Raw genomic sequence first — 27607 nt, forward strand, 5'->3', positions numbered from 1 at the left:
TTACACTCAGCGCATGGGATTCTGGACCAATCACGTCACGCGGTTGCTAAGCAATTCGTCACCCAATGTACTGTGGCCTGTTTGGGACTGTGACTCGAGGGACAAAGAACAATTGCTGTCAGGATAAGATATAGCGAACATAACACACCCCCATTGAACCACACCCCCAAGTGGCTCCTTAATTGGGGAGGACGGCTCATAGTAATGGCTGGAAGTGTATCAAACACTTGGTTTCTATGGTTTCCATGTGTTTGATAACATTCCATTCACTCAATTTCAGCCACTGTTATGAGCCGTCCTCCCCTCACCAGCCTCCTGTGATGCCAGGTTACCTTGGTGGTGTATAGACAGGTGCCGACATTCATGGCTTTGTCCACCGCCACCAGCTCCACTGTCAGAGAGCAGCACGAAGCGTTGAACGCTGCTGTAACAACCGTCTGCTTTAGGTCCGTGTGGGTGAGGATACCCGCTCCCTGGCGGTGTTTGAGGCTGGCGATCCCCGTGCCGTTAACGCCATCGGTCAGGTTGGCAGAGAGCTGCCAGAAGGCAGAGCTGCAGGCTGCTGGGTCAGCTGGGCAGTCGACCACCAAGACGCTGACCACCTCACACTGGGGAGGGGTGAAATCTGTCACCTGTAATGGGGGGGAGATTAATTAAGTGATGAGGAGAAAGAGAGACGTGGGTTCTATAAGTCTAATTCTGGCCCAGAGATGTGGTAGTACTTTCTCTGACCACCAGAGGACTTGCTGAGCGTCAACACTTAAAGAGGAGCTGAACTCAAAAAACAACTTATTTTGTTGAAAATGGCCTACATGGCATCGCTATTAGTCAAATACATGTTTTATTAAACAATATATACATATTATTTAACTAGGTAAGTCAGTTAAGAACAAATTCTTATTTACAATGACGCCTACACCAGCCAAAACCGGACGATGCTGGACCAAATGTGCGCCGCCCTACGGAACTCCCTATCACAGCCGGTTGTGATACAGCCCGTTGCCATTAACTTGTCCAGATATTGTTTGTTGACAATTTGCATAGAAAATAGATGCCTCCTACAGTGCGTTTCCACTGAATGGTCTTGTCAATAAAAATGAGCTGGACGGAATGACGTCACATCTACAACAACTTTTTGGCTAAAAACCAAGTGTTGGTTAAAAAATGAAGTAGTTGAAGTGTTTATCCATTTAGGGAAATTGATGAATGAACTGCAGACAGCCTGTATGCCCTCCCACCTCTCTGTTTCATGTCTCAGGTAGCCTGCAGACAGCCTGTATGCCCTCCCACCTCTCTGTTTCATGTCTCAGGTAGCCTGCAGACAGCCTGTATGCCCTCCCACCTCTCTGTTTCATGTCTCAGGTAGCCTGCAGACAGCCTGTATGCCCTCCCACCTCTCTGTTTCATGTCTCAGGTAGCCTGCAGACAGCCTGTCTGCCCTCCCACCTCTCTGTTTCATGTCTCAGGTAGCCTGCAGACAGCCTGTATGCCCTCCCACCTCTCTGTTTCATGTCTCAGGTAGCCTGCAGACAGCCTGTATGCCCTCCCACCTCTCTGTTTCATGTCTCAGGTAGCCTGCAGACAGCCTGTCTGCCCTCCCACCTCTCTGTTTCATGTCTCAGGTAGCCTGCAGACAGCCTGTCTGCCCTCCCACCTCTCTGTTTCATGTCTCAGGTAGCCTGCAGACAGCCTGTATGCCCTCCCACCTCTCTGTTTCATGTCTCAGGTAGCCTGCAGACAGCCTGTCTGCCCTCCCACCTCTCTGTTTCATGTCTCAGGTAGCCTGCAGACAGCCTGTATGCCCTCCCACCTCTCTGTTTCATGTCTCAGGTAGCCTGCAGACAGCCTGTATGCCCTCCCACCTCTCTGTTTCATGTCTCAGGTAGCCTGCAGACAGCCTGTATGCCCTCCCACCTCTCTGTTTCATGTCTCAGGTAGCCTGCAGACAGCCTGTCTGCCCTCCCACCTCTCTGTTTCATGTCTCAGGTAGCCTGCAGACAGCCTGTCTGCCCTCCCACCTCTCTGTTTCATGTCTCAGGTAGCCTGCAGACAGCCTGTATGCCCTCCCACCTCTCTGTTTCATGTCTCAGGTAGCCTGCAGACAGCCTGCATGCCCTCCCACCTCTCTGTTTCATGTCTCAGGTAGCCTGCAGACAGCCTGTCTGCCCTCCCACCTCTCTGTTTCATGTCTCAGGTAGCCTGCAGACAGCCTGTATGCCCTCCCACCTCTCTGTTTCATGTCTCAGGTAGCCTGCAGACAGCCTGTCTGCCCTCCCACCTCTCTGTTTCATGTCTCAGGTAGCCTGCAGACAGCCTGTATGCCCTCCCACCTCTCTGTTTCATGTCTCAGGTAGCCTGCAGACAGCCTGTATGCCCTCCCACCTCTCTGTTTCATGTCTCAGGTAGCCTGCAGACAGCCTGTATGCCCTCCCACCTCTCTGTTTCATGTCTCAGGTAGCCTGCAGACAGCCTGTCTGCCCTCCCACCTCTCTGTTTCATGTCTCAGGTAGCCTGCAGACAGCCTGTCTGCCCTCCCACCTCTCTGTTTCATGTCTCAGGTAGCCTGCAGACAGCCTGTATGCCCTCCCACCTCTCTGTTTCATGTCTCAGGTAGCCTGCAGACAGCCTGCATGCCCTCCCACCTCTCTGTTTCATGTCTCAGGTAACCTGCAGACAGCCTGTATGCCCTCCCACCTCTTTGTTTCATGTCTCAGGTAGCCTGCAGACAGCCTGTATGCCCTCCCACCTCTCTGTTTCATGTCTCAGGTAGCCTGCAGACAGCCTGCATGCCCTCCCACCTCTCTGTTTCATGTCTCAGGTAACCTGCAGACTGCCTGTATGCCCTCCCACCTCTTTGTTTCATGTCTCAGGTAGCCTGCAGACAGCCTGTATGCAGTCCCACCTCTCTGTTTCATGTCTCAGGTAGCCTGCAGACAGCCTGTCTGCCCTCCCACCTCTCTGTTTCATGTCTCAGGTAGCCTGCAGACAGCCTGTATGCCCTCCCACCTCTCTGTTTCATGTCTCAGGTAGCCTGCAGACAGCCTGCATGCCCTCCCACCTCTCTGTTTCATGTCTCAGGTAACCTGCAGACAGCCTGTATGCCCTCCCACCTCTTTGTTTCATGTCTCAGGTAGCCTGCAGACAGCCTGTATGCCCTCCCACCTCTCTGTTTCATGTCTCAGGTAGCCTGCAGACAGCCTGCATGCCCTCCCACCTCTCTGTTTCATGTCTCAGGTAACCTGCAGACAGCCTGTATGCCCTCCCACCTCTTTGTTTCATGTCTCAGGTAGCCTGCAGACAGCCTGTATGCAGTCCCACCTCTCTGTTTCATGTCTCAGGTAGCCTGCAGACAGCCTGTCTGCCCTCCCACCTCTCTGTTTCATGTCTCAGGTAGCCTGCAGACAGCCTGTATGCCCTCCCACCTCTCTGTTTCATGTCTCAGGTAGCCTGCAGACAGCCTGTATGCCCTCCCACCTCTCTGTTTCATGTCTCAGGTAGCCTGCAGACAGCCTGTATGCCCTCCCACCTCTCTGTTTCATGTCTCAGGTAGCCTGCAGACAGCCTGTATGCCCTCCCACCTCTCTGTTTCATGTCTCAGGTAGCCTGCAGACAGCCTGTCTGCCCTCCCACCTCTCTGTTTCATGTCTCAGGTAGCCTGCAGACAGCCTGTCTGCCCTCCCACCTCTCTGTTTCATGTCTCAGGTAGCCTGCAGACAGCCTGTATGCCCTCCCACCTCTCTGTTTCATGTCTCAGGTAGCCTGCAGACAGCCTGCATGCCCTCCCACCTCTCTGTTTCATGTCTCAGGTAACCTGCAGACAGCCTGTATGCCCTCCCACCTCTTTGTTTCATGTCTCAGGTAGCCTGCAGACAGCCTGTATGCCCTCCCACCTCTCTGTTTCATGTCTCAGGTAGCCTGCAGACAGCCTGTATGCCCTCCCACCTCTCTGTTTCATGTCTCAGGTAGCCTGCAGACAGCCTGTATGCCCTCCCACCTCTCTGTTTCATGTCTCAGGTAGCCTGCAGACAGCCTGTATGCCCTCCCACCTCTCTGTTTCATGTCTCAGGTAGCCTGCAGACAGCCTGTCTGCCCTCCCACCTCTCTGTTTCATGTCTCAGGTAGCCTGCAGACAGCCTGTCTGCCCTCCCACCTCTCTGTTTGATGTCTCAGGTAGCCTGCAGACAGCCTGTCTGCCCTCCCACCTCTCTGTTTCATTTCTCAGGTAGCCTGCAGACAGCCTGTATGCCCTCCCACCTCTCTGTTTCATGTCTCAGGTAGCCTGCAGACAGCCTGTCTGCCCTGCCACCTCTCTGTTTCATGTCTCAGGTAGCCTGCAGACAGCCTGTATGCCCTCCCACCTCTCTGTTTCATGTCTCAGGTAGCCTGCAGACAGCCTGTCTGCCCTCCCACCTCTCTGTTTCATGTCTCAGGTAGCCTGCAGACAGCCTGTATGCCCTCCCACCTCTCTGTTTCATGTCTCAGGTAGCCTGCAGACAGCCTGTATGCCCTCCCACCTCTCTGTTTCATGTCTCAGGTAGCCTGCAGACAGCCTGTATGCCCTCCCACCTCTCTGTTTCATGTCTCAGGTAGCCTGCAGAAAGCCTGTCTGCCCTCCCACCTCTCTGTTTCATGTCTCAGGTAGCCTGCAGACAGCCTGTATGCCCTCCCACCTCTCTGTTTCATGTCTCAGGTAGCCTGCAGACAGCCTGTATGCCCTCCCACCTCTCTGTTTCATGTCTCAGGTAGCCTGCAGACAGCCTGTCTGCCCTCCCACCTCTCTGTTTCATGTCTCAGGTAGCCTGCAGACAGCCTGTCTGCCCTCCCACCTCTCTGTTTCATGTCTCAGGTAGCCTGCAGACAGCCTGTATGCCCTCCCACCTCTCTGTTTCATGTCTCAGGTAGCCTGCAGACAGCCTGTCTGCCCTCCCACCTCTCTGTTTCATGTCTCAGGTAGCCTGCAGACAGCCTGTATGCCCTCCCACCTCTCTGTTTCATGTCTCAGGTAGCCTGCAGACAGCCTGTATGCCCTCCCACCTCTCTGTTTCATGTCTCAGGTAGCCTGCAGACAGCCTGTATGCCCTCCCACCTCTCTGTTTCATGTCTCAGGTAGCCTGCAGACAGCCTGTCTGCCCTCCCACCTCTCTGTTTCATGTCTCAGGTAGCCTGCAGACAGCCTGTCTGCCCTCCCACCTCTCTGTTTCATGTCTCAGGTAGCCTGCAGACAGCCTGTATGCCCTCCCACCTCTCTGTTTCATGTCTCAGGTAGCCTGCAGACAGCCTGCATGCCCTCCCACCTCTCTGTTTCATGTCTCAGGTAGCCTGCAGACAGCCTGTATGCCCTCCCACCTCTCTGTTTCATGTCTCAGGTAGCCTGCAGACAGCCTTTATTCCCTCCCACCTCTCTGTTTCATGTCTCAGGTAGCCTGCAGACAGCCTGTATTCCCTCCCACCTCTCTGTTTCATGTCTCAGGTAGCCTGCAGACAGCCTGTATTCCCTCCCACCTCTCTGTTTCATGTCTCAGGTAGCCTGCAGACAGCCTGTATTCCCTCCCACCTCTCTGTTTCATGTCTCAGGTAGCCTGCAGACAGCCTGTATTCCCTCCAACCTCTCTGTTTCATGTCTCAGGTAGCCTGCAGACAGTCTGTATTCCCTCCCACCTCTCTGTTTCATGTCTCAGGTAGCCTGCAGACAGCCTGTATGCCCTCCCACCTCTCTGTTTCATGTCTCAGGTAGCCTGCAGACAGCCTGTATGCCCTCCCACCTCTCTGTTTCATGTCTCAGGTAGCCTGCAGACAGCCTGTATTCCCTCCCACCTCTCTGTTTCATGTCTCAGGTAGCCTGCAGACAGCCTGTATTCCCTCCCACCTCTCTGTTTCATGTCTCAGGTAGCCTGCAGACAGCCTGTATTCCCTCCCACCTCTCTGTTTCATGTCTCAGGTAGCCTGCAGACAGCCTGTATGCCCTCCCACCTCTCTGTTTCATGTCTCAGGTAGCCTGCAGACAGCCTTTATTCCCTCCCACCTCTCTGTTTCATGTCTCAGGTAGCCTGCAGACAGCCTGTATTCCCTCCCACCTCTCTGTTTCATGTCTCAGGTAGCCTGCAAAAGCCCGCATGGATAGAATGCAAGAATTTACCAAAATTTGGCATATTCTAATAATTCTAATGTGCCAACGTGTCGCCACAGTCAGCGCCATGATGAAACTTGCGCTATAGTAGATCTGAAATAATTGGATGTTGAAACTTGTATCCAGCCAATCAGAAAATCAAGGCGAAGCAATTCAGGCATTCTTGAAAGTCAGGACAAGGATCCTGCAAAGACACATTCTTTCTTATAGTTGAAATATAGATTTAGCAAGCAGTTGGCATTTAGAATCACATGCCCTGCATACCTTCACAGTTATTATTCATCATTTATTTTTTGGTCGAATTAACCTGGATCAATAGAACCTGCCTATTTACTACAAAGTGTAAATAGGATAATTTTGGTCATAGAGTCAGTTTTGATCAAAACAGAGATGAGTAATTGAGGTCGTCGCTTTTTACCTGAGGGTTGGGTTTTGATTTCAAATCTCTTGCCTACACGGGACCACTGCCAGGCAGTCTACAGTTGACGATAATCAAATCATCCAGAGTACAGGTGCCAGTTGTCCTGCCGCAGAATAATTTCACAGCCGATCTAACCAGTAGCATGCAGAGCTTTGGAATTGTTCATACAACAATCTATTGTCACACATTTTAATGTTGAAAGAATTTGTTTAAAAAATAAATAAAAGGCTTGTAATTTTCTCCAATTGAAACATCTTCACATTCGTGAGCTACGGTTAGCATCAAACAGCTTTGATCAGAGATATGGATGTATGATGATGCTTATGTCTCCGCCATAACAACGGGATTCTTTGTCCACGAAACGGAACGGCGGGCTGTCGAGCACCCGCCTTTTACAGGTTTTGGTTTCTCCATTTATGTTTCGAGGTTGGACTTTAGCACATTAGCACGGTTAGCAGTTTGCTTAAGGTTAAGATAATTTTTTAAAGAAGAGAAATTGTAGAAATAGGCGGGGTTTATGACTTTGTGGCTGTGGTAACTTGTGACGACCAGGGACAACTCCGATACAAAGTGTTTTTTCTCAAAGTTGCAGGGATGTTACATGTCCTACTTATAACAGTACACTCATAAACTAATCATTGTAAAACTTATATTAGATCAAATAAGCCACATGTAGCAAATAAGCCATGACATTTTATGTTAATCAAATTCAACACTCATTGACCTCCATACAGAAACTCCTCATTTGGTGAGCGAACAAAACAAACAACCGCCCCTGCCAGAGAAAACAGATTTTGGGCCCAGTTTTCCCTCTCTTCACCTCTTTCTCTTTGATTACGCTCAGCGCATGGGATTCTGGACCAATCACGTCACGCGGTTGCTAAGCAATTCGTCACCCAATGTACTGTGGCCTGTTTGGGACTGTGACTCGAGGGACAAACAACAATTGCTGTCAGGATAAGATATAGCGAGCATAACACACTCACATTGAACCACACCCCCAGGTGGCTCCTTAATTGGGGAGGACGGCTCATAGTAATGACTGGAAGTGTATCAAACACTTGGTTTCTATGGTTTCCATGTGTTTGATAACATTCCATTCACTCAATTTCAGCCACTGTTATGAGCCGTCCTCCCCTCACCAGCCTCCTGTGATGCCAGGTTACCTTGGTGGAGTATAGACAGGTGCCGACATTCATGGCCTTGTCCACCGCCACCAGCTCCACTGTCAGAGAGCAGCACGAAGCGTTGAACGCTGCTGCAACAACCGTCTGCTTTAGGTCCGTGTGGGTGAGGTTACCCGCTCCCTGGCGGTGTTTGAGGCTGGCGATCCCCGTGCCGTTGACGCCGTCGGTCATGTTGGCAGAGAGCTGCCAGAAGGCGGAGCTGCAGGCTGCTGGGTCAGCTGGGCAGTCGACCGATGAGACGCTGACCACCTCACACTGGGGAGGGGTGAAATCTGTCACCTGCAGAAAAGAGAGAGTAATCATGGTGATGAGGGAGAAGAGATGAGGAAAGGAGGCTATTTAGATGTGGAGACGGGCCCATACAGTGGAGACGGGCCCATACAGTGGAGACAGGCCCATACAGTGGAGACGGCTCATACAGTGGAGACGGGCCCATACAGTGGAGACAGGCCCATACAGTGGAGACGGCCCATACAGTGGAGACAGCCCATACAGTGGAGACGGGCCCATACAGTGGAGATGGCCCATACAGTGGAGACGGGCTCGTATAGGCCTCTCAGCTCTCTAGTGTATGTTAATATATCCACATTCTAGCATATCTAATATATCTATTTGTATATACACTAAGTGTACAAAACATTAAGAACACCTTACTAATATTACGTCCCCCCATTTGCCCTGAAAACAGCCTTATTTCGTTGGGGCCTGGACTCTACAAGATGTCCAAAGGATTCCACAGGGATGCTGGCCCATGTTGACTCCAATGCTTCCCACAGTTGCGTCAAGTTGGCTGGATGTCCTTTGGGTGGTGGACCATTCTTGATACGCATGGGAAACTGTTGAGTGTAAAAAACCCAGCAGCATTGCAGTTTTTGACACAAACCGATGCGCCTGGTGCCTACAACCATAACCCACTCATAGGCACTTAAATATTTTGTCTTCACCCCTCTGAACGGCACACATACACAATCCATGTCTCAATTGTCTCAAGGCTTATGAATCATTCTAACCTGTCTCCTCCCCTTCATCTACACTGATTGAAGTGGATTTAACAAGTGACATCAATAAGGGATCACAGCTTTCACCTTGATTCATCTGGTGAGTCTATATCATATATGTCAGAGTCAAGGCCCGCGGGCCACATCCGGCCCGCGAGAAGGTTTTTTACGGCCCCTGGGATGATCTTGATTTATTATTAGAACCGGCCCGCAGACCGCAGCAAGCCGGCAGCCCGCAGATCTTTTACACGCACCAATACTACATTTCCCACAATGCAACGGTGACGCACCGAGCAGTAGGCTGCTGTGTAAATGAGATGGAGCTGCCTTGGGAAAAACTCGTGGGTTTGACAACCGACGGAGCACCTGCGATGTGTGGACACAGGAGCGGACTGGTGGCGAAGATACGGGAAAAGATGCAAGAGGAAAACGCGACAGGTGAGCTGACAGCTTATCATTGTATCATACACCAGGAAGCGTTGTGCGGTAAAGCCTTGAAAATGGAGCATGTAATGAGCATCATCACGCGCACAGTTAACTTTATCAGAGCCAAAGGTTTGAATCACCGCCAGTTCAAGGCATTTCTGACGGAGTTAGAAACGGAGCATGGTGATTTGCCTTATCACACAGAGGTGCGATGGCTAAGCCAGGGAAAGGTGCTTCAAAGATGTTTCGAGCTTCGTGAGGAGATTTGTCTGTTCTTGGACAGCAAAGGGAAAGACACAACACAACTCCGAGACGAAATGTTTCTGTGTGAAATGGCTTTTCTGTGTGACATTACGAGTCATCTGAATGCAATGAACTTGCAGCTGCAGGGTCGGGATCATGTCATCTCTGATATGTACAGTACAGTGAAGGCATTTAAAACCAAACTGACTCTGTGGGAGACGCAGATGCGGAAAGAAAATTTGAGCCACTTTCCCAGCTGCCAGACCATGAAAGAGAAGCTCTCTACCAGTGCGTTCCCGAGCGCACAGTTGGCTGATAAAATAGGTATGCTTGCCGCTGACTTTCGACGCCGATTTGCTGACTTTGAAGCACAAAAAAGCAGGTTGGAACTGCTCGGTAACCCATTTGCTGTTGACGTGGAAAGCTCACCACCAAACCTCCAAATGGAGTTGATTGACCTCCAATGCAATGATGCACTGAGGGCAAAATATGCGGCAGTGGGTGCTGCGGAGTTCGCCCGTTTCCTCCCCGACACAATGCCCCAGCTGCGCATCCAGGCTGCTCAAACGTTGTCTATGTTTGGCAGCACATACCTGTGTGAACAACTGTTTTCTTTGATGAACCTGAACAAAACATCACACAGAAGTCGACTTACTGCTGAACACCTCCACTCAATTCTGAGGATTTCCTCAGCTCAGAGCCTTACCCCGAACATTGATGAACTTGTGGAAAAGATGGGACACCACCAAGTATCACCCTCAACCTCAAACAAGTGAACATTACTGTGCAATCACATATTTAGAGTTTTTACTCAGTTCAAGTTTAAAAGTTAAAGTTTAATATTTGTTTTCACTGCATGTTACTTCTCCTTAAACAAAGTGTTGTTTTTGATTAATAGATTTTTGCACTTTATTTTATTGTATTTCAATCCAATTATATTTTAAAAATATTTCAGTTGAGTGGATGATAGAAAATTGCTATTATTGTTTTTTTCTTTGAAGTAAATTTAGCCCACTTTTGCTAAAATAGAAAATATAGGCTACTGATGGTGCCTTGAATACCGGTTTCTTTCATTTAATGTTCATGTTATGGGGATTTTTATATAAAGGAAATTTGTCTTTTGTGTCTGTTGAAAATTAAAGATTACTGACAGAGCCATAAGAAAATATTGCTTTATTTATCTGATCATATTGGAATATATTTGTTAGGTTTTCAGTAGGTTCAATTAGGTTCACTAGACTATATGCGTCATTTAAAATTTTTTCAATGAACATTCGAACAGTCCGGCCCTCGGCTTGTAGCTAAATTTTTTATTTGGCCCTCCGTCCATTTGACTTTGACACCCCTGGTCTATATCATGGAAAGAGCAGGTGTTCTTAATGTTTTTTTACACTCAGTGTAGATATATCTACATATGTGAGGTTACCTTGGTGACGACAGAGAGGCGCAGGACGGCGTAGTTGGAGTCGGACGCCCCGGGGGCCACAGCCTCGATGGTCAGGGTGACGTCTGTTCCCGATGGGGTGTTGCCGGGCACCGTGATGGTAATTTCACCAGTGGCGTTTCCTCCGGTGGTCACAGCGATGCTGTTAAGTTAGCATTAGCAATGGGTTAACATTAATTGTCAATACAGAGACAACAATATTTTAGTAATGTTGAGTAATTTTGCCAGCATAGAGAAGCTGATTTTGAAGCTGATCCCAGATCTGTTTGTGCCTAAATTGCTTCTACGGTCAATGTGTCACTCAACAATGACCACAGAAATGGGCAAGACCATACAAACAGATCTGGGACCAGTCTCGGGATATTCCAGCCGTGATCCCTACATGCCGGGGACGTTCATGTTGAAGTCTCGGTCATTTCTGGCACTAATTTTGTAGCTGCCTCCAGTGGCATCGGTCATGACGGTGAAGGGAAGGGTGAAGGGTTTACCAGGCTCCATGCTTCTGTCCACCACGGCCTGAGAAGACAAGAAGAAGAAGAAGATCTGTTGAGTAGTTGTTGTGAGGTCCACTTTTTTAAATGTGCAACTTGTTTGTTTTTCTTGTGCTTAGAAAGTTCATGTTGTAATTTGTAAGTAGGGCCCTACATTTATAGGGAGTAATCGTCAGTCACGTTTTTCTTTCTGATATTGTCTATAAATGTCTATGACCATGGTTTTGTCTAACACTATCCCAACATGCAATATAGACTCCTTCACGATTTACAAATAAAAGGCGTTTTTCAATGTAAACTTACGTTGATGGTAACCTTGGAGACAGACATCTGAGTGGTGGACTGTCTCTGGAACACGGTGGAGGAGACCACGTCTGTCCCGTTCAACAGCACCACAAACTCCCCCGCAGGGACCTTGGTTACCGTAACTAGGAAGTCCCCGTTGCCCATGTCTTCCAGGTTACCGCCTACGACCTCTGACCCTGACACTGTCACCAAGGCAACGTTGGCCACCTTGACAGAGGCTGGGCCCTTTCTGCCCAATACTGATACCAACAGCATGGCAGGCATACCTGAGAGAAGGAGAGAAGAGAGGAGGAATGGAGGGAAAGAGAGGGAGAGAGAGAGGAGGACGAGTGTAGGGATAGGGAGAGAAAAAGAGGGAGAGAGAGGAGGAACGGAGGGAAAGAGAGGGAGAGAGAGAGGAGGAAAATGATCTTGAAGGGTGTGGCTATGTAACTGTTCTAGCTTCAGATCAATTATTACAAATGACAATTAATTGCTTTTTATGACTTTGATTTAAGTAGGCTTTATAAATGAACAGAATGCATTGTTTCGACCTACACAACATCAAGGAGGACCAGCCTACTTTCTGATAGAGAATACAGCGATGAGTGCAAAACCTCTCGCCGGTGAGAAAAACGACGTGCGCAATGATCATCTGCCTCTAATGGCTTTAACGAAGTGGCAGCTGCATTCATGTAGATGATGTATCCATGATGTCGCCATGATGTCGCCTTAGTATAATTGTGATTGACAGATTACCTGCTGGTATGATAATGATTTTAAGATGATGTTGTAGCGTTTTACCTGTTTTTGGACGGCCAGAGATGAGGGCATATCCTGGGTGAGGTCCCTCGAAGGTCTCCACAAAGTCATAAATGAAGGCAATGGTACTCTGACCTGGTGAGACACACACACACGCACACACGCACGCACGCATATTTACTTTTTTAAACACTGAATTGTTGGTTAATGGCTCATAAGTAAGCATTTCACGGTAAGGTCTACTTACACCTCTTGTATTTGGTGCATGTGACATATTTGAATTGATTATTTAAACCCAGGTCTGGGCTCTGTGTGTATCAAGGCTTCCATCTAGTGGTGAGCATGAGCATAACACATATTTAATAGAACAGACGTATCTCTATGGTAACTCACCCGTGACCTTCAGTGTGTAGGGCTGGTTGGAGTTCATGCTGATTTCCCATAATCCTGTCTGTTTGTTGGAGGCCAGACGGACCCGGTAGAGGTTGCCCACCGTCTGGATGGTCCCCAGTTTCCCGTTGGTCTCATTCTGTTTCTGGGTCACACCTGTAGGGGCAAGGAGGGTGACAGTCAAATAGGATAACAGTCAAACATACTGTCAATGGGCTATACCTGGTTCGTGATACCTTGTTGAAATGTGCTTTGTGCCTTAAAAACATTAAGATAGCTACATACTCAAACACGCAAAACAGGTCAACTGTAACCAATGAGGAGGGAAAACTAACCTTAGATCAGTGTCTATGGGAAATGTCATCCTATTCAGTTAGGTGAACCTTTACCTGACAACTGATATTAGATCAGTGTGTAGGTGTTGGAGGTTCCTACCTGCAGGGTTCTTCAGGGTGAAGGTGAGGGACTTTCCAGTGATATAGATGGTGATGTTGTTCAGAGACTCGTCCAGCAGGAAGGAGAATGTCTCAGCTTTGCCTGGGTTCCTCGCTCGCTGTAGGACTGTCACCTGAGGAGGAGGAGGAGGACAGAATGAGTGAGGAAGATAGAAAGAAGAGGTGATGTAGAGTATGTTGTTGTTTTATTGTAACGTGGAGGATTTAATTATCATAGATATAAATATTATGTCTAGGCATTTCTAAAAATCATTATTTATAAAGCACGTGTTTTTTAATTGATCAAGTTTTGAATGATTTCAAATCAACTACTGATCTAAAACAAAATGGCCACCCCCGTTGACTCACCAGAGCGGAGGTGGAGGAGTCGATGATGACGTCAGTGGCCTGGGGCAGATTGTCTTTGGTGACTCCAATGGCCTGACCACCAGACGCCAGCGCCAGGTCCTTGTAGGTCTCGAATGTAGCTGCCCTGGACTCTCCTCCACGCCTCCTCCTTCTAGCACCAGCACCATCACCAGTCAGGAAGAAAGACACCTGGAGAGACACATAGGTGTGTTTGAGAGAGTTTGCCTGGTCGTATTCATTAGGCACCAAATGAAGAATGAAAGAAAAAAGAGAGTGACTTCCTCTCCAATAAGAATTGCTTGTTTTCATTTGCCGTTGCAAAACATTTTGCTGCGGTTTGCTAATGTGTGCCCTAATTAATAAGATCCTGAACTGTAGGACATGGTTTCTTCTAAAACAGGAAGTGTTTGAGGAGGTGTTTGAGGAAGTGCTCACGGCTGACTTGGTGCTCCTGATCAGGGCCAAGATGGTGTCCCATAACGCGATGTCCTTGGCAACGGCATCTGTGAAAACAAAGATGTGGGACGACGCAGGGGCACCGGTCAGCGCCAACTGGGGAGAGAGAGAGAGAAAGAGAGAGAGATAAAGAGAGAGAGAGAGAGAGAGAGAGAGAGAGAGAGAGAGAGAGGGAGAATGCTTAGTTTCTTTATTTATTGTCAGGTGCACTGTAAAGAAAGAATGGGATTATATTTGAAAGCTGATTGGAATATAGCCATGTCAATCACTGTACCTGTAGGCCTGATAGGCACATCTCAGGGAAGTCTCCGCCTCCATCAGCCTTGAGTTTCGCGATCTCTGTTTTCATAACATCAGAGTTTGTCGTTCTTATCAGGGGTCCGAACCCTACACACACACACAAACACACACTGATCACTAACCACTTCCTGACTTAACTACAGACATCACCAGCATTTCGGTGACTGCCAGAGTTTGTCAGTGATGTTTCGCTAAGGATAATGCTTGGTGGAGTGTAAAGCCAGCTTTACCTGGGTCGTTGAATGGGACCAGGATGTACTGGGAGGGCTCATCCTGCGTTCCCTTCTTGCTGTCGATGATCTTATAGACGACTCGTTTGGCTTCAAGCATATCATCCATCATGCTCCCCGTAGTGTCGATCACAAAAGCAACCACTGACGATCGCGCTATGCCCATGAGGCTGTGGGAGAGAGAGAGAGATAGAGAGATTGTGAGTAACTTCAACATGGGTAATTCCCTCTTACCCCCCTCTCCTCCCCTTCACCCCTCTAACCCTCTCCTTCCCTTCACCCCGCTCTACCCCTCTACCCCTCTCCTCCCCTTCACCCCTCTACCCCTCTCTTCCCCTTCACCTCTCTCCTCCCCTTCACCCCTCTACCCCTCTCCTTCCCTTCACCCCGCTCTACCCCTCTACCCCTCTCCTCCCCTTCACCCCTCTACCCCTCTCTTCCCCTTCCCCTTCACCTCTCTCCTCCCCTTCACCCCTCTACCCCTCTCCTTCCCTTCACCCCGCTCTACCCCTCTACCCCTCTCCTCCCCTTCACCCCTCTACCCCTCTCTTCCCCTTCACCTCTCTCCTCCCCTTCACCCCTCTACCCCTCTCCTTCCCTTCACCCCGCTCTACCCCTCTACCCCTCTCCTCCCCTTCACCCCTCTACCCCTCTCTTCCCCTTCACCCCCCTCTACCCCTCTCCATACCGTAGGTAGTCGTTGTCACCGGCGGCTCCCCGGATGTCGTCCAGCAGCTGGAGGGTGGCGGTCGTTGCCACGGTGACAGCAGCGTTGTGCAGGGCCACGTTGTCAGAGCGACGCTCGTCCTTGCTGATGCCCCCACGAGGAACCTCAGAGCTGGTCAGGTCAGCTGCACCACCATGACTGCACTTACCTGGGAGAAGAGAGGTGATGATGGGTGTTATACAGAGAGTGTGCGGGTATCTGTGGAAGGTAGTGTGTGTGTGTGTGTGTGTGTGTGTGTGTGTGTGTGTGTGTGTGTGTGTGTGTGTGTGTGTGTGTGTGTGTGTGTGTGTGTGTGTGTGTGTGTGTGTGTGTGTGTGTGTGTGTGTGTGTGTGTGTGTGTGTGTGTGTTTAGGCTTAGCTGCAGAGAAGATCCCCATGTACCCAGAGGTGAGTTTCTTCTCATTAAGAATGTTAGGCAGGATGGAGTTGGAACAGATCCCCCCATTGGCACAGTCACTGCAGGTCGGGGTTTTAACATCTACAAAACCAAAACACAACTTTCAAGGGTCGTTCTTCAATTACGGTGACAAAAAAAATAGCAGATTTATTTTTATATGAATGCATTTGGGGACATCTTCCCATTCTAAATGAACCAATATGGCAGCTTAATAACTTTACATAGTTTTTACCATTAAAATAACATTGTACCACCTGTAGGAGTAGTAATATCAATGATTGTAACACCAAGGAGACATTTTAAGTAAATTAGGATTTTCTGAAATGGAGGCCACAAATCCTCAAATCTTTAAAAATGATTTACTAGTGCTATGATTAATTATTTTGCTCAGAGTGTTATTTCCCTTCATTTAAATTGACTAACACCAAGTGACACATTGGATTGAGCAACACCAAATTTTCCACGGAATCAGTGGATAAAAGGGTATGATTAGCTAATCGTGTTCTTTAACATATAGACTCCTCCCAACTAACAGTTTGCCGCTGGGGAGAATGATCAAGGACCTTGAATATCTTTGTCATCAGAGATTTTCAAGGTGGTGACACCAATGACATAAACCTGAGGGACACACATTATACTAGCAACAAAATAGGTATTTTAATAGCCTTTGTTTTTATATTTTTTATACAATATATTCTATAATTTTGTTCACTGTCTATTCAACCCTTTGCCTTGATGACAGCTTTGCACACTCTTGGCATTCTCTCAATCAGCTTCACCTGGAATGCTTTTCCAACAGTTTTGAAGGAGTTCCCACACATGCTGAGCACTTGTTGGTTGCTTTTCCTTCACTCTGAGTCTGACTCATCCCAAACCATCTCAATTTGGTTGAGGTCGGGGGATTGTGGAGGACAGGTCATCTGATTCACTCTCCATCTTGGTAAAATAGCCCTTACATAGCCTGCAGGTGTGTTGGGTCATTGTCCTGTTGAAAGACAAATGATAATCCCACTAAGCCCAAACCAGATGGGATGGCATATCGCTGCAGAATGCTGCGGTAGCCATGCTGGTTAAGTGTGCCTTGAATTCTAAATAAATCACAGACAGTGTCAACAGCAAAGCACCCCCACACCATAACACATCCTCCTCCATGCTTTATGGTGGGAAATACACATGCAGAGATCATGTGTTCACCCACACCGCGTCTCACAAAGACACAGCGGTTGGAACCAAAAATCTAACATTTGGACTCCGGACCAAAGGAGAGATTACCACCGGTCTAATGTCCGTTGCTCGTGTTTCTTGGCCCAAGCAAGTCTCTTATTATTATTGGTGTCCTTTAGTAGTGGTTTCTTTGCAGTAAGTTGACCAGAGGGTAGTGAGGTCTGCACAACGCATCACCGGGGGCAAACTACCTGCCCTCCAGGACACCTACACCACCCGATGTCACAGGAAGGCCATAAAGATCAACAAGGACAACAACCACCCAAGCCACTGCCTGTTCACCCCGTTATCATCCAGAAGGCGAGGTCAGTACAGGTGCATCAAAGCAGGGACCGAGAGACTGAAAAACAGCTTCTATCTCAAGGCCATCAGACTGTTAAACAGCCACCACTAACATTTAGTGGCCGCTGCCAACATACTGACTCAACTCCAGCCACTTTAATAATGGGAATTGATGGAAATTATGTAAAAATGTACCACTAGCCACTTTAAACAATGCCACTTAATATAATGTTTACATACCCTACATTACTCATCTCATATGTATATGTATATACTGTACTCTATCATCTACTGCATCTTGCCATCTTTATGTAATACATGTATCACTAGCCACTTTAAACTATGCCACTTTATGTTTACATACCCTACATTACTCATCTCATATGTACATACTGTACTCTATACCATCTACTGCATCTTGCCTATGCCGTTCTGTACCATCACTCATTCATATATCTTTATGTACATATTCTTTATCCCTTTACACTTGTGTGTATAAGGTAGTAGTTGTGGAATTGTTAGGTTAGATTACTTGTTGGTTATTACTGCACGGTCGGAACTAGAAGCACAAGCATTTCGCTACACTCACATTAACATCTGCTAACCATGTGTATGTGACAAATAACATTTGATTTGCTTTGATTTGATTTGACCATGAAGGCCTGACTCACACGGTCTCCTCTGAACATGTTGAGATGTGTCTGTTACTTGAACTCGGTAAAGCATTTATTTGGTCTGCAATTTCTGAGGCTGGTAACTCTAATAAACATATCCTCTGCAGCAGAGGTGACAGTTTCATCATAGTTTCATCATAGTTTCATCATAGCGCTTGATGGTTTTTGTGACTGAACTTGAAACTTTCAAAGTTCTTGAAATGTTCCGTATTGACTGACCTTCATATCTTAAAGTAATGATGGACTGTCATTTCTCTTTGGTTATTTGAACTGTTCTTGCCATAATATGGACTTGGTCTTTTACCAAATAGGGTTATCTTCAACACAACTGATTGGCTAAAACACATTAAGAAGGAAAGAAATTCCACAAGTTAACTTTTAAGAAGCCACACCAATTAATTGAAATGCATTCCAGATGACTACCTCATGAAGCTGGTTGAGAGAACGGCAAGAGTGTGCAAAGCTGTCATCAAGGCAAAGCGTGGCAATTTGAAGAATCTCAAATATAAAATATATTTTGATTTGCTTAACACTTTTTTGATTACTACATGATTCCATGTGTTATTTCATAGTTTTGATTTATTCACTGTTATTCTACAATGTAGAAAATAGTAAAAATAAAGAAAAACCATTGAATGAGTAGGTGTTCTTATACTTTTGACTGCTAGTGTAGATGGGTTTCAGTATAAAGGACTTACATGTTATTATTTTTTAAATAACAGTTAACTAAATTGTCAAGGGACATCATTTACCACCGCAAATCAAGAATAGCCCACGCACGCAAACACACACACACACACACACACACACACACACACACACACACACACACACACACACACACACACACACACACACACACACACACACACACACACACACACACACACACACACACACACACACACACACACACACACACACACACACACACACACACACACATACTCTCCTAAATCCTAAATGGGCGTGGTGGTCCTTTCTCTAACCCATAATTCCCTCAGACTGTTCTGCTTTATCTTGCTCTGTTGAACATAGGAGATTACGTGTGTGTTTGTGTTCCTCTCTGTCTGCCCTTTAGACTTCCTGTAAACCCTTAATGACCTCACTATCGCATGAAGCCAGAGGTGGCAGCAGATTTCTCTCTTTGTCTCTCCTTTTTAATCTGCTATTGTACTTTTACCCCTCCCTCCCTCCCTCCCTCCCTCCCTCCCTCCCTCCCTCCCTCCCTCCCTCCCTCCCTCCCTCCCTCCCTCCCTCCCTCCCTCCCTGCCCTACCATCCTCCCTCCCTGCCCTACCATCCTCCCTCCCTCCCTCCCTCCCTCCCTGCCCTACCACCCTCCCTCCCTCCAGTTGGTTCCCATGCCTAGCTGTCCTCGTTGCTGCATGAACACAAGCCCTCCCTACCTGCCAGGTTTTCCAGTGGGAGATCGGGGCGGATCAGGTTGGCGTAGGGTTCAGTGTATCCCAGATCCACCCAGTTACTGTGGCTGTAGAAGTCCTGACAAAACACAAGCATGTATTATATACCAAGTCTGTGTCTGTGGGAAAGATATCTATCTTTTCCCTATTACAGACACCTCAAGACAGAAGTTAACTTGGTTCAGATGATAACACTTGAGCCAAGGTGAGGTATGAAACGAGAGATGAGGTGAGATAGATGTTTCTCTTTCCCCTCCTTAGCCGCAGGAAGTAGGGATGCTGAGCGTGCTGCAGCACCCCCTGAAAGAATATATACAAATATAAAAAATAAATAAAAAAATTAATGTTTTCTCACAAAAGTAGTACACTGGGCCTTTACTAGTTCTGTATTAGCAGATCAATAAAGCCTCTGTAGCGCAAGCAAATATATATATTTGAAAACCCCAGCCCCCACCCCTTGAAAAAATAAATAAATACGCAGCACCCCCAAACAACTTCCTGCGGCTTTACTAGTCCTGTTTCAGCAGACCCCCCGTTCCCTTCTCCCTCTATCCTTTTATTATTTATTATATCTCCCTTTATTCCTGGAAGTTCTGATTTTCTTCCTCTTTACCCTCCCCCCTCTCTCCCCCCCCCCTCTCTCTCCCTCTCTCTCTCTCTCTCTCTATCTCTCTCTCTATCCCTCTCTCCTCCTCTCTCTCCCTCTCCCTCTCCCACTCATCTCTCTCTCTCTCTCTCCCACTCCTCTCCCACTCCTCCCTCTCTTTCTCTCCCTCTCTCTCCCCTTACCTGCAGTCAGGGCTCTGATAACAGTGGTGCTCCAAAAATAAAAAAGTTAGGAGCACAACAAAACATTTCGCAGCACTAGAAAAGACATGTACTGTGTACAGTCCTCTCCCCAGTGTCTCTCCAGCTACCTGTACTGTGTACAGTACTCTCCCCAGTGTCTCTCTAGCTACCTGTACTGTGTACAGTACTCTACCCAGTGTATCTCTAGCTACCTGTACTGTGTACAGTACTCTCCCCAGTGTCTCTCTAGCTACCTGTACTGTGTACAGTCCTCTATCCAGTGTCTCTCTAGCTACCTGTACTGTGAACAGTACTCTCCCCAGTGTCTCTCTAGCTACCTGTACTGTGTACAGTCCTCTACCCAGTGTCTCTCTAGCTACCTGTACTGTGTACAGTACTCTCCCCAGTGTCTCTCTAGCTACTGGAAATGTTTGCATATCCCCTCTTTCACCCCCCCTCCCCCTCTCTCTCCTCTTACCTGTAGTGTGTGTAGTACTCTCCCCAGTGTCTCTCTGGCAGTCTGGAAGTTCTCACTTTGTACGTTGGCCTTGATGCTGGCCACCCCATCAATTATAAGGCGCCGGCCCTCAGCAAACGCCTCAGAGTTGAAGTGATGGGCTGGGCTGTTATAATAAAGATTATGATCAATTGGTTTTATATAGAAAACGACTGTAGGAGGGATATACCAAATGTTCACTTGGACTGGCACAATCATGACAATGATTAATTGTTTATATAGTTCATACATTAGATTCACTAGAAGAAGGGTGTATGAGTGATGCACATCCTAAACCTTTACAATAAGGTTCTTAGGAATAAAGGATTTGAGAGCAGCATATGACATGTGCTGGATAAGACAACTAGTTCAATAAAGATTTATTTATTTTTGTAGTTAAAAAAATAAGATATAAACACTACCGTTCAAAAGTTTGGGGTCACATAGAAATGTCCTTGTTTTTGAAAGAAAAGCACATTTTTTGTCCATTAAAATAACATCAAGTTGATCAGAAATAAAGTGTTGATATTGTTAATGTTGTAAATGACTATTGTAGCTGGAAAAGGAATATTTATGGAATATCTACAGAGGCGTCCAGAGTCCCATTATCAGCAACCATCACTCCTGTGTTCCAACAGCACATTGCGTTAGCTAATCCAAGTTTATCATTTTAAATGGCTAATTGATCATTAGAAAACCATTTTGTAATCATGTTAGCACAGCTGAAAACTCTTGTTCTGATTAAAAAAGCAGTAAAACTGTCTTTCTTTAGACTAGTTGAGTATCTGGAGCATCAGCATTTGTGGGTTTGATTACAGGCTCAAAATGGCCAGAAACAAAGAATTTTCTTCTGAAACTCGTCAGTCTATTCTTGTTCTGAGAAATGAAGGCTATTCCATGTGAGAAATTGCCAAGAAACTGAAGATCTCGTACAACGCTGTGTACTTCTCCCTTCACAGAACAGCGCAAACTGGCTCTAACCAGAATAGGAAGAGGAGTGGGAGGCCCCGGTGCACAACTGAGCAAGAGAACAAGTACATTAGAGTGTCTAGTTTGAGAAACAGACGCCTCACAAGTCCTCAACTGGCAGCTTCATTAAAAAGTACCTGCAAAACACCAGTCTCAACGTCAACAGTGAAGAGGGAAATCCGGGATGCTGTCCTTGCAACATTTTTTCTGGATTTTGGCCAAGTGGGACGCTACCGTCCCACCTATCCTAGAGAAGTTTTAAAGTAATGATGGACTGACATTTCTCTTTGCTTATTTGAGCTGTTCTTGCCATAATATGGACTTGGTGTTTTACCAAATATAGCCATCGTCTGTATACCCCTCCTACCTTGTCATAACACAACTGATTGGCTCAAATGAATTAAGAAGGAAAGAAATTCCACAAGCTAACTTTTAAGAAGGTACACCGGTTAATTGAAATGTATTCCAGGTGACTACCTCATTAAGCTGGTTGAGAGATTGCCAAGAGTGTGCAAAGCTGTCATCAAGGTAAAGGGTGGCAATTTGAAGAATTGCAAATATAAAATATATATTTTGATTTGTTGAAAAAAATTTGGTTACTACATGATTCCATATGTTTTATTTCATAGTTTTGATGTCTTCACTATTAATTTTGTCACTACAGGGGGTGCTGTTTCAACTTCGACATTTAGCGTCTCCAAATTAAACTGCCTCGTACTCAATTCTTGCTCGTACAATATGCATATTATTATTACTATTGGATAGAAAACAATCTCTAGTTTCTAAAACCGTTTGAATTATGTCTGTGGGTGAACCAGAACTCTATCTGCAGCGAAAATCATGACAGGAACTGCGAAGGTCTGAAAACTAGGCTCTGTTCCCAGATCAGTCTAAAACTCTGTATGTATCCTATGGGTCGAAATGAACTGCACCCGCCTTCCCCTGGATGTCAGTAACCAATGAGAATTGGAATGGAGTCTCTACGTAGCTCTCCGAGTTTATAAAGCCCCAAGGAACAAAGGGACCTCTCTTTTTCTCGTTCGTCATGACGCGAAGCAAGACCTCAGGATGAAATTTTGGAACGCTCAGTTATCGACCTTAGATGTATCCGTGTGTAATTTAATTCGATATAGGTGTTAGAAACATCATAACGAAGTTATTTTAAACCGAGTTATATCAGTTTATGCGAGTATATTGCTATTTTCGGTATTTCCTTAGTATTGCATTTTCAGGATTTGGGCATGTCTGCTCCACATGGCTATTGTTAGCTGCTAATTCCGAAGTTGAAGACGACGTTTTACAACCAAGCAACGATTCTTTTGGACAAAGGACACCTTGCCCAAGATTCTGATGGAAGCTCGTCCAAAAGTAAGAACTATTTATGATGTTATTCCGTATTTATGTGGAAAAATGTAATAGTGTTTGGTCGCCATTTTTGCAGGCACTGGTCTGGCTGTAACGCACACTATATGTCTAGTAACGTTAATTTTAAAAATCTAACACAGCGATTGCATTAAGAACTAATCTATCTTTCAATTGTTGTCCAACTTGTATTTTTTAGTCAAGTTTCTGAATAGTTTTTTATTAGAATAGGTGCTTCTCCAAGATGGCGCCGGACAGATTCCTCTAACTTTTGGTCACTATTCTCATTGTATAACCACGATTTGTGCCGCTAAATATGCACATTTTCGAACAAACTCTATATGCATTGTGTAATATGATGTTATAGGACTGTCATCTGAAGAATTCTGAGAAGGTTAGTGAAAAAATTAATATCTTTTGGTGACTTATAGTAATCACTATGTTTTTGCTAGAATCAATGCTGTTGTGATGTTTGCTATTGTGGTAAGCTAATATAACGTTATATTGTGTTTTCGCTGTAAAACACTAAGAAAATCTGAAATATTTTCTGGATTCACAAGATCTGTGTCTTTCAATTGCTGTACGCTGTGTATTTTTAAGAAATGTTTTATGATGAGTAATTAGGTAATACACGTTGCTCTCTGTAGTTATTCTAGTCGCTTCGGTGAGTTTTGTGATGGTGGCTGCAATGGTAAACTATGATTTATACCTGAAATATGCACATTCTTCTAACAAAACATATGCTATACAATAAATATGTTATCAGACTGTCATCTGATGAAGTTTTTTCTTGGTTAGTGGCTATTTATTTCTTTATTTGGTCGAATTAGTGATGGCTAGTGAAAAATGGTGGGCAAAAAAAAGTTGTCTTTTGCCATGGTGGTTAGCTAATAGAAATACATATTTTGTCTTCCCTGTAAAACATTTAAAAAATCAGAAATGATGGCTGGATTCACAAGATCTGTATCTTTCATTTGGTGTCTTGGACTTGTGATTTCATGAACATTTGATTATATGATATCCCTGTAGCTTTAGGCTAGGCTATGCTAGTCTGATTTTTTTGATGGGGGGATCCCGGATCCGGGTTTGTGACTCGTTAGAGGTTTAACCTCTAACGAGTCTACAATGAGAGCCGTGCATCCTCCGAAAAATGACCCCGCCAATCCGCACTGATTCTTGACACAATGTTCGCTTAACCTGTAAACCAGCTGCACCAATGTGTCGGAGGAAACATCATACGCCTGGGGACGTGTCAGCGTGCATGCACCATGCACACCACAGGAGTCGCTAGAGCGCGATGGGACAAGGACATCCCGGCCGGCCAAACCCTCCCCTAACCGGTACAATTGTGTGTCGCCTCATGGGTCTCCAGGCTGCGGCAGGCTGCGACACATCCTGGAATCAAACCAGGATCTGTAGTGATGCAGCTAGCAGTGCGATGCAGTGCCTTAGACTGCTGCGCCATTCAGGAGGATTTTTAAAATAAAAATGTAATTAAAAACGTGTTGCATTTTCTGTGCTAATTCCATGCAATCCAAGCATTTTACATAATAAGTGAACCTCATTCTCTATCAATGGAGCACCAACCTGTTGACATAATAAGTGAACCTCATCCTCTATCAATGGAGCACCAACCTGTTGACATAATAAGGGAACCTCATTCTCTATCAATGGAGCACCAACCTGTTGACATAATAAGTGAACCTCATTCTCTATCAATGGAGCACCAACCTGTTGACATAATAAGGGAACCTCATTCTCTATCAATGGAACAACAACCTGTTGACATAATAAGGGAACCTCATTCTCTATCAATGGAGCACCAACCTGTTGACATAATAAGTGAACCTCATTCTCTATTAATAGAGCACCAACCTGTTGACATAATACGTGAACCTCATTCTCTATCAATGGAGCACCAACCTGTTGACATAATAAGGGAACCTCATTCTCTATCAATGGAGCACCAACCTGTTGACATAATAAGGGAACCTCATTCTCTATCAATGGCGCACCAACCTGTTGACATAATAAGGGAACCTCATCCTCTATTAATGGAGCACCAACCAGTTGACATATTAAGGGAACCTCATCCTCTATTAATGGAGCACCAACCAGTTGACATATTAAGGGAACCTCATCCTCTATCAATGGATCACCAACCTGTTGACATAATAAGGGAACCTCATTCTCTATCAATGGAGCACCAACCTGTTGACATAATAAGGGAACCTCATTCTCTATCAATGGATCACCGACCTGTTGACATAATAAGGGAACCTCATCCTCTACCAATGGGGCACCAACCTGTTGACATAATAAGTGAACCTAATCCTCTATCAATGGAGCACCAACCTGTTGACATAATAAGGGAACCTCATCCTCTATCAATGGAGCACCAACCTGTTGACATAATAAGGGAATCTCATCCTCTACCAATGGGGCACCAACCTGTTGACATAATAAGAGAACCTCATCCTCTATCAATGGAGCACCAACCTGTTGACATAATAAGGGAACCTCATTCTCTATCAATGGAGCACCAACCTGTTGACATAATAAGGGAACCTCATTCTCTATTAATAGAGCACCAACCTGTTGACATAATAAGGGAACCTCATTCTCTATCAATGGCGCACCAACCTGTTGACATAATAAGGGAACCTCATCCTCTATTAATGGAGCACCAACCAGTTGACATATTAAGGGAACCTCATCCTCTATCAATGGAGCACCAACCTGTTGACATAATAAGGGAACCTCATTCTCTATCAATGGAGCACCAACCTGTTGACATAATAAGGGAACCTCATTCTCTATCAATGGAGCACCGACCTGTTGACATAATAAGGGAACCTCATCCTCTACCAATGGGGCACCAACCTGTTGACATAATAAGTGAACCTAATCCTCTATCAATGGAGCACCAACCTGTTGACATAATAAGGGAACCTCATCCTCTATCAATGGAGATCCAACCTGTTGACATAATAAGGGAACCTCATCCTCTACCAATGGGGCACCAACCTGTTGACATAATAAGTGAACCTAATCCTCTATCAATGGAGCACCAACCTGTTGACATAATAAGGGAACCTCATTCTCTATCAATGGAGCACCAACCTGTTGACATAATAAGTGAACCTCATCCTCTATCAATGGAGCACCAACCTGTTGACATAATAAGTGAACCTCATCCTCTATCAATGGAGCACCAACCTGTTGACATAATAAGTGAACCTCATTCTCTATCAATAGAGCACCAACCTGTTGACATAATAAGTGAACCTCATTCTCTATCAATGGAGCACCAACCTGTTGACATAATAAGGGAACCTCATTCTCTATCAATGGAGCACCAACCTGTTGACATAATAAGGGAACCTCATCCTCTATCAATGGCGCACCAACCTGTTGACATAATAAGGGAACCTCATTCTCTATCAATGGAGCACCAACCTGTTGACATAATAAGTGAACCTCATTCTCTATCAATGGAGCACCAACCTGTTGACATAATAAGGGAACCTCATTCTCTATCAATGGAACAACAACCTGTTGACATAATAAGGGAACCTCATTCTCTATCAATGGAGCACCAACCTGTTGACATAATAAGTGAACCTCATTCTCTATCAATAGAGCACCAACCTGTTGACATAATACGTGAACCTCATTCTCTATCAATGGAGCACCAACCTGTTGACATAATAAGGGAACCTCATTCTCTATCAATGGAGCACCAACCTGTTGACATAATAAGGGAACCTCATTCTCTATCAATGGCGCACCAACCTGTTGACATAATAAGGGAACCTCATCCTCTATTAATGGAGCACCAACCTGTTGACATATTAAGGGAACCTCATCCTCTATCAATGGAGCACCAACCTGTTGACATAATAAGGGAACCTCATTCTCTATCAATGGAGCACCAACCTGTTGACATAATAAGGGAACCTCATTCTCTATCAATGGATCACCGACCTGTTGACATAATAAGGGAACCTCATCCTCTACCAATGGGGCACCAACCTGTTGACATAATAAGTGAACCTAATCCTCTATCAATGGAGCACCAACCTGTTGACATAATAAGGGAACCTCATCCTCTACCAATGGGGCACCAACCTGTTGACATAATAAGTGAACCTCATCCTCTATCAATGGAGCACCAACCTGTTGACATAAAAAGGGAACCTCATTCTCTATCAATGGAGCACCAACCTGTTGACATAATAAGGGAACCTCATCCTCTATCAATGGAGCACCAACCTGTTGACATAATAAGTGAACCTCATCCTCTATCAATGGAGCACCAACCTGTTGACATAATAAGTGAACCTCATTCTCTATCAATAGAGCACCAACCTGTTGACATAATAAGTGAACCTCATTCTCTATCAATGGAGCACCAACCTGTTGACATAATAAGGGAACTTCATCCTCTATCAATGGAGCACCAACCTGTTGACATAATAAGGGAACCTCATCCAATATCAATGGAGCACCAACCTGTTGACATAATAAGGGAACCTAATCCTCTATCAATGGAGCACCAACCTGTTGACATAATAAGGGAACCTCATTCTCTATCAATGGAGCACCAACCTGTTGACATAATAAGGGAACATCATCCTCTATCAATGGAGCACCAACCTGTTGACATAATAAGTGAACCTCATCCTCTATCAATGGAGC

General features: G+C 45.9%; 1 protein-coding gene across 1 annotated transcript in view; it reads right to left on the reverse strand.

Moving 5' to 3' along the window:
• The window catches only part of LOC139579761 (von Willebrand factor A domain-containing protein 7-like), a 33387-nt gene that overhangs the window by 3537 nt on the left and 2243 nt on the right, over window positions 1-27607 (reverse strand). The window contains exons 3-16 of the mRNA XM_071408582.1: window positions 20558-20702; window positions 19276-19369; window positions 15640-15768; window positions 15252-15441; window positions 14564-14733; window positions 14308-14420; window positions 14013-14129; window positions 13578-13766; window positions 13210-13342; window positions 12778-12930; window positions 12427-12519; window positions 11641-11909; window positions 11229-11362; window positions 10829-10988 (exon numbers count right to left, since the gene is read on the reverse strand). Of these exons, the coding sequence (XP_071264683.1) occupies window positions 10829-10988; window positions 11229-11362; window positions 11641-11909; window positions 12427-12519; window positions 12778-12930; window positions 13210-13342; window positions 13578-13766; window positions 14013-14129; window positions 14308-14420; window positions 14564-14733; window positions 15252-15441; window positions 15640-15768; window positions 19276-19369; window positions 20558-20702 (2089 nt within the window). The remainder of the gene's footprint in view (window positions 1-10828; window positions 10989-11228; window positions 11363-11640; window positions 11910-12426; window positions 12520-12777; window positions 12931-13209; window positions 13343-13577; window positions 13767-14012; window positions 14130-14307; window positions 14421-14563; window positions 14734-15251; window positions 15442-15639; window positions 15769-19275; window positions 19370-20557; window positions 20703-27607) is intronic.

Source organism: Salvelinus alpinus, chromosome 6, assembly GCF_045679555.1.
Source record: "Salvelinus alpinus chromosome 6, SLU_Salpinus.1, whole genome shotgun sequence".
NCBI classification, from domain to species: Eukaryota; Metazoa; Chordata; class Actinopteri; order Salmoniformes; family Salmonidae; genus Salvelinus; species Salvelinus alpinus.